The sequence below is a fragment of the Heliangelus exortis genome, chromosome 3 (assembly GCF_036169615.1).
Source record: "Heliangelus exortis chromosome 3, bHelExo1.hap1, whole genome shotgun sequence".
Taxonomy (NCBI): domain Eukaryota; kingdom Metazoa; phylum Chordata; class Aves; order Apodiformes; family Trochilidae; genus Heliangelus; species Heliangelus exortis.
Window position 1 is genome coordinate 69,550,420 of NC_092424.1, and position 12,899 is coordinate 69,563,318.

Sequence of the window (12,899 nt, forward strand, 5' to 3'; positions counted from 1 at the left end):
ACTTTTGAACAGACACTAGCAAAATCCCAAGTTAATTGCTAACATAGCAGTTCAGCAAAACTGAGCAGGTAATTTTCTTCAGCACTGCAGCTTTAATAAGCAATGAGACAAATTATGGCTAAAATTCAAATGTATTAGGTTTCCAACACTATTTTTCATTTTTTGAAAATGTCACTTTCTGTTTTCTTTCACTACTATCTGGCAAGAGTAACAGCAAAGTTTTATATCCAGTTTTCGTAATATTTACACAAAAAAGTTACAGTGGAGGCCCTTTTCACTTATTTCCTCAGAGCTTTACTTCTGATTGTTCTATAACATTATTGGTTGTTTAAAGAAAATATGAATTTTTAGTTCATGATTAACCACTTTGACTGCCACAGTAATTTCCTACCTCTGTGATTTTTGTATTATCTCCTGTATCAGTCACTTTTACTGGAGTTGAACGTTGAGAAACAGCACCTTCATCTTCTTTGTCAGTCCCAGAATCATCTTCAGAACTACTTGAGACTGCTTCCTCACTCGGGGGTGGTGGAGCACTGGCAGCTGTTTTGCGCTGCAGCACGGTTTCCTCTCTATTACTTTTGTTCCTATTACGAAAGGCAGTGTGAATTTATGAAATCATCAAGTTATTAACAACAAGTATTGAAATTCCTAATTTTTATTGCAGTCTTAATGGGCAAAATTATTTCTACCCTCTGGAACAACTTATCGCTTATCTTCATAAGACCCCAATAGATTTAGTTTTCATCAATCTCTTCTTATTCCAGAGCACTTAGAGAGAGCTCACAGGATTACATCTGCTTTTCACAAATTCTTTGACTCTTTAGCTAAATCCCTCTCAGACTGAATGAGTAGATAGGAATAAAAATTCATTGAGACATATAATTTTTGGTTTTGATCTGGGAAAAAGTTTCACTTTCTGATTAATAAGATTATCCACTTCATTTACTTACTCTTCAGCCCCAAAATCTTAAATGTAAAGTCACCTCTTTCCTTCCTTTTCCACACCTCTCCCCTCAATTTATTTCTTTAATCCCCAGCATTTCTTTATGCAACATGTATTTCTCAGTCTGAAAATTCCAGTTAATATAAAGAAGTGGTTTTTTTCTTCAAGATACAGCACGTGTGTTTTGGTGGGCTAACAGTGGGTTTAACTGTACAGGCTCCAAAAGGTACACGTTACTTTACCCATCAGAAACTGTACCACCCTTACACCCTTTACATCATTTCCTACTGGCCATAGAGGGCTGCAGTTTCCTCTCAGCCACTGTCACAATCTTTCAGGGGCTCTGCAGCAGTGGGACTAGAAGGCAGCTAATGACCAAATATTGTGTAACACAGACAAAACAGTTCTGGAATCAGGGAAGCAATATCTCCTCCTTGGTGAAGTGGCCTGACAGCTCACTGACATTGTAGTGACTTGCCCTAAAGGAAGACAGCAGCGTGCTAAAAGGTTCTGACACCAGCATGCAGTTTGGTGCAAATGCTATTTTGAGTTGCAGCCCTGGTGCTCTCATCAGCAAAGGCAAGGAGGTCACCAGTATTACTTGAGCACACTGACACCCAGAGTTTTGCCTTTGGCAGTCAAATTCATACAACAATTTATCCCTGTAGAGAAGCAGCTGAGCTTCATATGCTTTATGTACACACAAAACAAGCAGGAGAGTCCTCCCAAAGGTTCTTGATCTAAGACCATACTCCACTCCCAAGGGCATCAATATATCGCAGAATTCTTACAGCTGCAACAATTTCCTCAAGGGAAAAAACATGGGAAAGCTTAATTTCTGACTCAGCAGAGGCTGAGATATCCTTAGACTGAAATTTACAGAACTCTATGAAGACACACTACATTCTTTTTAGAGAAAATTAAGGTTAACTTCCCTACTTTTCTAAATGAGGTGGAGGCAACAAGAAAAGCAGTGCTTTCTGAAAGTTGAAGAACAAAGCAAGTAGCCAAACACTGATAGAAGTTTTACCTTCACACATAACACATACTCAGAAAAAGGCCAAGATTCAATTGACCTAGGGGAGCAGAACACTCACAGATGAAAACAGATCATCAAATCCTAATGAAATGTCATGGTAGACAAAAAAATGATGACAAATGTGCAAGGCAAAGATACACCTCTACCATGGGCTAAATATGGTTAAGGTGGAAGCCTGAAGCCACCTTTTACCCCACTACACAGCCAACGTGTGGGAAACCTTACACCCAGGGAATCCTGGGACACAGCTTAGATCCAGCTGATTCTCTATTTCATAACAATCCCTAAATGTCACAGTGGAGAGCTTGATGCAAAGGACCTGAATAAATGTATAATGGTCAAGAATTTAATGGAATATTTGGAAATTAGGCCAAAATTGGACATCATACCAAAGTGGAAGCTTAACGTCAAAAGTACCCATAAATTCACAGTTCTTAGCAGAGGTGAACTGTATAACTTGAACAAGCTTTCTGCTTATTCACAGGGAGCATCAATGCAGCAAGAAATCAGGTTCTACTAGTGATAAGCACAGTGTACGCTCAGCATTTATTGACAGTGAGTCCATCAGGGTCCAGGCATAATGGATGTTATTTATAAGAGAGTCAAATTTTGTAGCTTTTAACAGAAAGGCAAGTTTTCAGAAGAAAACTTATAATGTTGTGTCAGCACAGATCCAGGAATTTCCGACAAAAGATTTCCTTTATATAAAGTATCACAGGAAGAATGAAGTGGTTCAGGAAGAATTCCCATAATCCTTGAATGATGGAGCATATCAAATATAATAAAGGAATAAATAAAGTCACAAAGCAAGTCCAGGATGCAAAAGAAACTAAATGAAACTTTCATTCATCCCAATAACTGTTGCTTAATTGTTATATGTGATTTCATCAATAAATATCTTAATAACATTTTTTTATCAAAAACTATGTTCAAATTGGCATTTATTGCTGTTTCAGCATATGTTCTATTTATTGAAAAATTAGGTATTTTTAAAAAAAGATAATTCCTGCCATTTCCAAAAGAGAGTACTGTTGCTACTAGTACAAAGAGATGATAGAGTTTTAACAATCCTTTATCTTTATTCCAGATAAAGTTTTCTCATAGGTTTCACAGAAACCATTAAACAAGTCTGAATAAAGAACTCTCAGTGTCAAATAAAAATCAAAAATTGGATATGATTTTCAAAGAGTAAAATTCTGCAGTATAACACAAAAGATTTTTTACTTCCCATGTAACACAGACACAATTTATATACTTGTGTTACAGTTTCAGAACAAAACCTCATATTTCAGACTTACCCCAACACTGATTTTCCAGTTTCATCTGGTTTACGAACAGTAAAGGGACTTGGGTCTATCCCCACATTCTTAGGCATAAAATCTCTGGCAAAAGAGAAAGAAAAAAGTGTTCACGGGCAAAGTTCAACATAATTTTTTAAAAGTTTCTGGAATAACTACCTCTAACAGCTACCTTTGAATTAAAAAAAAAAAATCATTAGAAAAAGAAATATCAGGTTCTAACTACTTCATTACAAGCTAAAGCCACGTAAATATAAAAAACCTCGGTGCTGGGAAAGTTTTCAGTTGCATTATTTAGTCCCATAAAACATTTCCAAAGTTCATCCACTGCCAAGGAGGCTAGAGCAATATATGCTCCATTGCTGTGCTGAAGAAGTCCTGTAACATTGTTCTCTAAAGGCTTCCAACACTCAAATCAGGTCAAAGAGCTACATGAAACAATCCTCCTAGAAGTCTTTAGCTAAAGTGTGATTAAGATCATCCTGAGAATATCCAGTTGATTGATGCCAACAATACTAACAACAACTCATCTGGCCAGCTGGGAAAACCTGAAGAATTGAAAAAAACTGTTGTAAAATGTAGTAAGAACAGTTAGAAAAAAATTGCTTTGAACATAGCCTCTGTAACCTAATGAGTCCACAGAGTAAAGCCCATTTTTCTCAGCCTTTAAGTGACCAAACATTTGGCTCCCATAATGGAAAATTATTGGAAAATCAAGTGCTATCTGAACAGTTTTTTCTGGAGTAGCATTTCCATTGCAATATTCTGATTTAGTTTCTGCTAAATTTGAAGCTTAAAAAAAATACGAAACCCAAACACCCTACAAAAGCTATTGTGTTCCACAGATTTAACCAAATTATTTCCATTGCAATATTCTGATTTAGTTTCTGCTAAATTTGAAGCTTAAAAAAAATACGAAACCCAAACACCCTACAAAAGCTATTGTGTTCCACAGATTTAACCAAATAAATAAAATTCACATTTAATTCACACCAAATCAACTTCCAGTTAATGCCCTGTAGTCCCAAAACCTCCCAATATACCGAGTAGAATTGGTCATTGCCAAGCAGAAGGTCTCATCAAAACTGCTCAACTCATATGGCCGAAAAAACTCATTGTGGATGTCAATTTCCTCTTCATACTTGTGGAATTTCTTTACTGTCAACTTGTGCCTGTTTTCAGCACATGTCACTGGGGAAAAGCAACAAATAATCTTTTTAGTAGCATTCAGTGACCCTGCAAAAACCTAAACCAAAAGTAATCTGCTGACCTAGCAACCCTACCAGGCATTTTTCTACAGCCATATCCCCTCTAAGACAAGACATTATGAAATGAAGATACACAGCACATCTTTAATAAATATGAACTATCTACCACTGTACTTTGACTTCCCTTCATGACAACAAATCCAAATAAAACATGCTCCACAGTATCCCAAAGAAGACACAACTAGTTATGCCCTGTCATCTGCAATAGGTATGTAACCACCAGTATAGACTGTAAATGCATGCTAATGGGCAAGAAAAAATTAAGCAGAATGAAGTGTGTCACATAAATGTGTGGAGGTCAGGTTTTAGCCCATCTCTTGCATCCTGCCGTTGAAAAATCATAGCTCATTGTGGTAGAGGAAAAAAAAGCAAAAAACCACAAACCAACCCAAAGTATTTCACAGCCTTCATCTTTTTCTTTTCTTTTTTTTTTTTTTTTTTTTCCTCTTTTTCAGTTTAGGATCCAAAGCAGTTAAAAAGCATTTCTGACAAAATTTTTTTTTCAAGATACTCTAAGTCAAGGAGAAAATGTAGTTCCTACCTTCATCAAAAGGAAGAGGTAAATGTTTTAGGACACCTGCAGTCCACCAGTAAGTATAGCTGTAGAGGAAAGAGGAAAACAAGTGATACAAAAGATCTGATCTCATATCCAGTTTAAAGATTTGCAGTTACCCAACCATACAATGTCATTTTAGTAAGCATTTCTTTATAATTCAGGTGAGGAAGATAGTAAAAGAATTATCCTTGGATGCAAGATCTCAGCAGGCTCCTACCCTACTACTTTGCTCTTAAGTCACAAAATTTAAACACATTAAGCTTAATACAGGTATGAAGGGGCAGTGGTTTTGTTCCATTAAAAAATTATGTTTCAGCTGCCTACCTCTACAGTAATAAAAATTAAGGTATTTCTGTATTTCTTTTGTTCTGTTATCTAAAACAAAAAAAAAAGCGTCAATCCCTACCCACCACTCGTTATTTAGACCATAATATTTAGAAAAGGGATACGAAGAAATTAAGGTCAATGATCATAAAATCAGAAGATTGTCAAAGCAGGTGACTTCTACATGAAGGAATACATTTTGATGCAACAGCTGTCCTAAGTCTGAGAACTTAGGACTTAGTTACTGGCATAACTAACAGCAAAATTGAGGCTCTTAATTATTCTGATACTTCTTTCAATTTCATCAACTGGGGTGAAAAGACATTCATGTTTCTTAATTTTTATTTCACATATGTGTGTATGTACAAAATGATAAGGGCTGTAATCAGAGTATCACTGCAGCTATCCCTTACTCATATCCATGCAGCCATCTGAAGCAGAAACACGGGGGGCAATCCCATGCCCAGAGGCAGAGTTGTGACTTTGGCAACAGGCAGAACAGCCAGGGCAACAGCCAGCTGCACTCCCAAAAACTGTGTATGTCCCAGACAGAAAGGAGTGAGCTATGCCTGATGGTCATGTCTGTTCCTGAAGTACTTTATCAGGCCATGTTAGCGAGCCATTTTTTTTCAGTGTCTGAAACTATGCAGACATACCCAGTTTTGCTGCTTGCATAAATGGTCATATGGAAACACAGACTCTACTTTTCCATGTCCACTGCCCTTTCATGCGAATAGCAAATTACATAAAAGTATACATGGAATTCATTATTTCTGATGGAGAGGCAAATACAATATAGGAAAAGCACAGACAGTTAAAAAAAAAAAGTTTCAATGACGGGAAACATCATCTTCCTTCCCTTCCTGTATTTTTGATTTGTTTTGAGTTTTCATTACTTCTTTTGTTGCTGTGCCCAAGGAATCCAACAGAGGCACTGCACAGAGAGGCAGGCAGGAGTTACATGAAGAACTTGTCTTTGGTTTGGTAGAGATAAAAAATTACTTGAAAGTGTTTTTTTCACTTAAGTATTTATTATATGGGGGTGTCATATTGTTGACAAGCAAAAACATCTTGGTTGTATATTAAAACAGGTCAGAAGACCTTCTGGCCAGAATGAAAGGTAAAACTAGTGAAAGAAAATTAAGAATACCAACATTGAAAAAAAAATGTTCTGTCTCATTTGAGAACAACATCTGGCACAAATAAAAGAACTGTTAACCTGGTTAACAAATGAAAGGGAGAATTAAGACATTTGTATATTTGTGACACATCAACTGAATTAACTTTTGACATATGATGTTTGCAAGCAGTAGGCAATAAAATCAATGTTGCATACTTTATGTGTGCCTGAAATAGCACCTCATTGTACAGCTGACATAAGCAAGTATCAAGAGAAGCCTCAGGAGACAATACAGAAGGTTTGAAATTTAGAAACAGTCATATCACATGCCAGCTGTTAATGGAATAAGAAGCCAACAGGGACTGAACACGCTGTTCAAACACTTGGAATTTTTACCCAGACAAAAATCTAAATGCAGGTATTCAGATCCATCATTTGTGATACAGAGCTTCAAAGCTCACAGAATGAACAAAAATATGAACAGTGAGCTTCCTGACATAACTCAGCCTAGTATTGTCTTTGTCATTAAAACTGTAAAAAAAAAAAATATATATTTTTATACACAGTATTTATAATCCTTAGGAAAATAATTCCACATTATGAAGCACTCTAAATTTCTTTAAGATTTTTACACTTTAGCTCTTTAATTTCTGTATATATCCATGCAAATACAAATGGAATGCAAATGAAGAAAAATAGTTTTCAAAACAGACTAGACACAGCTGAAAGGAAGGTAGAAAATCATGGGCTTCTTGGTACACAAAGCTGCAGACTAAGTGCATTACACACAAAAAAATTAAACAAACTTTATCCTCATCACTTAATCTCAAATACAACACTGACTTAATAACTCTAACCATCAAAACCATATACTTCTTAACGAGACAGTGGTAAGTGTACTTCATTAAAACAATGAAGCATTTTACACTGCAAACTAGGATTTTAGATTAAATGAAACTTCTTTTTTTCAGCACAACAGGAAAATATTCTCCTTAAGGTTATTTTAAGTTTTTGTGAAAGCCTAAAAAAAATTAAGTAAGTTTTTGATGAGTTGACCAAATTATTTGGTTAACAGCATGTATTTTAAAAATGTAACAAAGCAATACTAAACAAAAGAACAGAACAGCAAAATACCTTCGCCTGGTCTGTGACAGACTGAGGGTGTTCTTATGATGCAAATAAAAATCAGTGGGAAGTTCCCAGAGATGAGGTTTTCCTTCTGTAGGCTTGAATACGCCGAGAAATAGATTGATGGAATCTTGTCTGTCTGCATCTGTTAGACAAGAGGCACACTTAAAGGCAGAGATCAAGCCTGTTCAGACATCTGCTTGTTCTGCTTCCTCCTCATAGACAGAATATGTGTATGTTCTGTGACTTCTATAGGGATGTCCGGGCTTCAACCACCAAAAGAAAGCTTCATTTAAACCTGACTTTCTGCCAGGTAACAGTGCTTGTGGGGTTGGTACCAATGCTGCCTCTTTCCTTGGCTTCTCTCACCGAGAAACTGAGGCAGAAGCTTTGCAGTTGTTAAGATCCTATGCTGCAGTTCTTTCTCCCACCTCTGCATGCACATGTACATGAAGCATGTGTGTTTACACACTTGTTCCAGGGAATCTGACATATCATGATGCATTTACTGCAGTCTAAATTACAGGCAAATAATTTAATGAAATCAATCAGTTTCTATACAATACACAATCTTCCCCACATCACACACAAATTACACACACAAATTTGTCACATTTTTCTAGCCAAGATATAGTTGGCTTAAATGATCACTTGCCATATTCTAAGTTTCTTCAACATAAATAACACAAGTGCTAAAATCAAGTAGCTACATACCACTGTAGATGAAGCATGACAAGAAAAGTTGTTGTTCACTTACAGCTTTAAAATCTCTTTTGCTATATAGCTGCTGACAGGATGAGTTAAAACAGACATGAAGAAAAGCTGGAGTCAGATGAGGACTTGGGGATGGTGAGCAGTGCCAAAGCCAGCTTTGCAAGCAGAGCCATAGGGGCAGAGGAAGCTTTATGTGCAAAAGATCTTTAGACCCAGTGGAATATGTGAAGCATTGAGCTCTATTTGTGCCCTGAGGAATTAGCATGTGGAAAACTCTTGTCTCCACTCCTGCCTGCACTTCAGTGATCAGACAAGGCATAGTTCAAACTAGTTCAATGGCATTACTCCCTCAGTTCTCTCTACACTTCAGAAAGAATATTATGAGACTTGAGAGTCCTTTAGCAACACACAGCATCAGAACCCGCAAACTGAAGGCTCTGTATAGTAGAAAGCAGGTAAAACTATAGGCAAAATATAGGTGGTTTGAAAGCAAGGACAAAGTTGGCTCCTGACCGCCACCAAACTTTCAGTCAATATCTCCTTCTCCCTAGAATTCAAATGCCTCTTCTCTCTGTGCAACACACAATATTTTTAGAGGGAGTCAAAACACAAAAGCAGCTGACAAATGAAGTGAAATGTAGAAAATTGGTGACAATAAGATTGTAGGAAAGTATGGTACTTTACAGAAGTGCACATATGCAGAGGTCAATATTTTGAAGTGTGATCTTCTGTATAAACATGGTGTAAAAGGGCAAGGCACCAGGAAAATGGAAAGAAAGGCAAAAACCTCTTGACATTGCTTGGCTCTCCTTCACTACTTAGAGTACCACTCATCTGGAATCTGCCTTTTTACTTTCTTCTCTATCCACTCATACTTCCTCCAGGTGCTTTTATAGTCCCTTAGGAGCACTTATCCAAAAAGATATTTAGAATCATAAAATTTTCAGAGCTGGAAGGGACCTTTAAGATCATCCAGTTCCAACTCCCTTGCCACAGGCAGGGACACCTCCCACTAGATCAGGTTGATCAGAGCCCCATCCAGCCTGGCCTTAAAAACTTCCAGGGATGGGGCTTCTACCACCTCTCTGGACAACCTGTTCCAGTGTCTCACCACCCTCATGGTGAAGAACTTCCTCCTAACTTCCAATCTAAATCTACCCTCCTCTACTTCGAATCCATTCCTCCAAGTCCTATCACTACCTGACATCCTAAAAAGTCCATCAATAGCTCTCTTGTAGGCTGGCATAGTACTTACTGACCTTTTTCCTTTCTCCTCAACTTTCCAATTTTCTTAAGAGGATCAACTTATAAACACTAAGTCTGCTACACATTAATACTCAAAAGCATTTGTAGGCCCTGCAGGCCGTATTGTTTCTGCAAAATAGTGTCACAGTTCAACCAATAAGGACAAAATGAGGATGGTCAAGGACACTGCGAGAAAGCTATGCCGTCTCAGTTCAAAGAATCACAGAATTATCAAAGTTGAGAGGGACCTCCAGAGATCATCTAGTCCAACTCTCCCACTAAAGCAGGATCACCTTGAGCACATTACACAGGACTGCATCCAGGCAGGTTTTGAGTATCTCCAGAGAAGGGGACTGCACAGCCTCCCTGGGCAGCCTGTGCCAGTGCCTTGTCACCCTCAGAGTAAAGAAGTTTTTTCCTTATGCTTAAATGGAACTTCCTATGTTCCAGCTTGTGCCTGTGGCCCCTCATCCTGTCACTGGGAACTACTGAGAAGAGTCTGGCTCCATCTTCCTTGCAACCACCATTTGGGTACTTGTAGACAATAACAAGGTCTCTCCTCAGCCTTCTCTTCTCCAGGCTAAAGAGTTCCAGCTCTCTCAGCCTTTCCTCATGAGAGAGATGCTCCTGTCCCCCAACCATCTTTGCTGCTCTCCACTGGACTCTCTCCAGTAGCTCCCTGTCTCCCTTGAACTGGGGAGCCCAGAACTGGATAGAGTATTCCAGCTGTGGCCTCACCAGGGAAGAGTAAGGGGAGAAGGATGACGTCCCCCAACCTACAGGCCACACTGTTCTGCATGCAGCCCGGGATTCCATTGGCCTTCTTGGCAGCAACTCTAGCACTGAAGTCTGCAATGTCACATTACTTTTAAAAGACACAGAATCTAGAGCAACATTATTTGGAGTATTATTTCCTAATTTCTCTGCTAAGCACAAATTAAAGAAAAATGTTAGACTTCAACTAATAAAAATGCTTCTCAAAGTGGATATTGAATGAACACCTAATTCCTAGTTGGATGATGTTCTTTTTTCTGGCACAACTAATTTACTTATAATCAGGGTACTTCAAACAGTTGACTTCTCAAACTATATTGCACCCTCTACTTTTTTAAAATGCTAGAATTAAAAAGATGCATGAAAAAGTCAGACTTTTTTGCCTAAATCTATAAAACTTTTTTCATGTTACCATAAAATTCCTCCTAATATTTTTTAGAGTAAACCTTGGTTTTCTTCTAAGCTTCAGTCATCAACTTGATCCTGAGAACATTCTTTTAACTTTTCTCTCTCCTATTATATAGGCAACGTATCATAAATTTATAGGTACAGAAAAGATGTAAGAGAGACACGTATCATGGACCAAGGTGAAACTGCATTAAATTTATCCATCTTAAAAGACCAAGTTTTATCTCCTGAATCAGTATCTCCAAGCAAGTCACTTAACCAACACTCATCCTACTTTTTCTCAACTGTACAACTTAATTAGTAGTGATTATTCTAAGAGCTTTGAGGTTAGCAGATGAGGCCATTTTCTTGGAAGTGCAAATTATTTTTAGAATTGTCTCTTTTTTTTAATAGATAAACAGAACAAGTGTGGCTAAGTGATTTATTTAGGAGTCACTGTTAGCTGGCCACTTGTAATCTCATTCTGAATCTGATATACAGTATGACTTCAAGAAAACCACTAAAATTTTCTGTGTTTAGTACTAGTAGATAAAATTCATAAGCATTAAAAAAAAAAAGTTTCTTAGATCAGAAAAACAAGGTTTATGCTGATTTATGAACTAGGTAGCCCTCAGATTTTCATTTGTATTTTAAAGGACCTATGACAGTTAACAATAAGTGCAGTATAACAAATCAGAATCTTGTTCTAAAATTGCTTTCTTTATCTCTGCTTTCTGACAAACATCAAGAGTAAAATTATCTCTCTCGATTTGTCACATTAACAGGCTTGCAGATGACACCTAAACAGGCAGTGCTGGACACTGAACATTTAAATTTCTTTGGAATTAGTATTTTAAAATGTCATGTATTTTTAAAATTTCAAAAATGCAGTAAATACAGTATTGAATGCTATAGTTCAACAATGTCATCTTCATATACAAGAAATGCACAAAGGCCCAAAAATCATTTACTCAAATGAGATCAAATACCAAAACTATAAGTAAGTTGAGGACCTGTGCACAATTTCTATATAACTTCAATTAATACTAACATTTGTGTAGTCAGCTACAAGTTCATTCAGGTGACAAGATGGACATTCTTCATTCTATATTCTCTCCTTTTCTTGTAACATCTTTTTCAGAACAAAAACACATGCATACATATCTTCATTATCCTTGCAAGAAGACCATGTGTCCAAATGTGAATCTAGAACTTTGCTCAAACTTCCACCTAACCATATAAGTGCTGGTATAATATATATATATATATATATATATATATTGTTCCATCTTTACTTATCAGCACAGGTGATACTGCAAGAATGCTCCTTTTGCTCATAAGAACTGATGAAGCCATACCTTATAGCCACTGCAAACAATAAGAAACCACATCACTGAACTAAACAATCTCTCAGTTTCTCATTTAATTTGGGCAAATGTGGTACACAAGTTACATTAATTACATTCTGAAATGGTACCTTAGACGTCATGCTCTTGCATTTTATTTGCATTTATTACAAAGAACTGTCATTAACAAAAGTAGAAACTTCAGTCAAAGAAACAAGAAATTACTTAAGTATTTCCTGCCAGTGTCCAACTCATTGCAAAGAATTCACATAATTTCTGGATAATTGCATTCACTAGAAAAAAAATACAAATTCCTTCCCTGGCTATGCAGCTTTTGTGCAAAAAGGCACAAAATGTCTAACATGGTATTTAAAACACAGTAGCATTTGATGTCTGTTCTCCTGACATGTTTTATACTATCCCCTGATTATTCCTTTATGTCTTTCTCATGACTTCTGAAAACACTAGGCATTTTTTTCAGTTATTTTGCATAAGGTATGGCTCAGCATTTTTCAGTGAGTTTTTTTTTTGTAGCAACATTGTCCAGAACAAAGCAGAACAATATCACTGACTGATACAAGCTAGTAAAGGAATAAACTAATATTTTTTACAACCTAGTTGTCTTGAAAGAAGAGCTTATTTACTTGGTGTTTTTTAAACACCAAGTTTTGGTGTTTTTAAATGTAATTGGTTTTTAAATGTAATTGCTTGGTACACTAACTTCTATCAAACAAGACTGCATGATACAACATGC

General features: G+C 36.8%; 1 protein-coding gene across 1 annotated transcript in view; it reads right to left on the minus strand.

Annotated features, from left to right (window-relative positions):
- FIG4 (FIG4 phosphoinositide 5-phosphatase) overlaps nt 1-12,899 on the minus strand; it is a 64,454-nt gene that overhangs the window by 16,940 nt on the left and 34,615 nt on the right. The window contains exons 16-20 of the mRNA XM_071741187.1: nt 7,686-7,824; nt 5,093-5,151; nt 4,327-4,474; nt 3,284-3,367; nt 392-587 (exon numbers count right to left, since the gene is read on the minus strand). Of these exons, the coding sequence (XP_071597288.1) occupies nt 392-587; nt 3,284-3,367; nt 4,327-4,474; nt 5,093-5,151; nt 7,686-7,824 (626 nt within the window). The remainder of the gene's footprint in view (nt 1-391; nt 588-3,283; nt 3,368-4,326; nt 4,475-5,092; nt 5,152-7,685; nt 7,825-12,899) is intronic.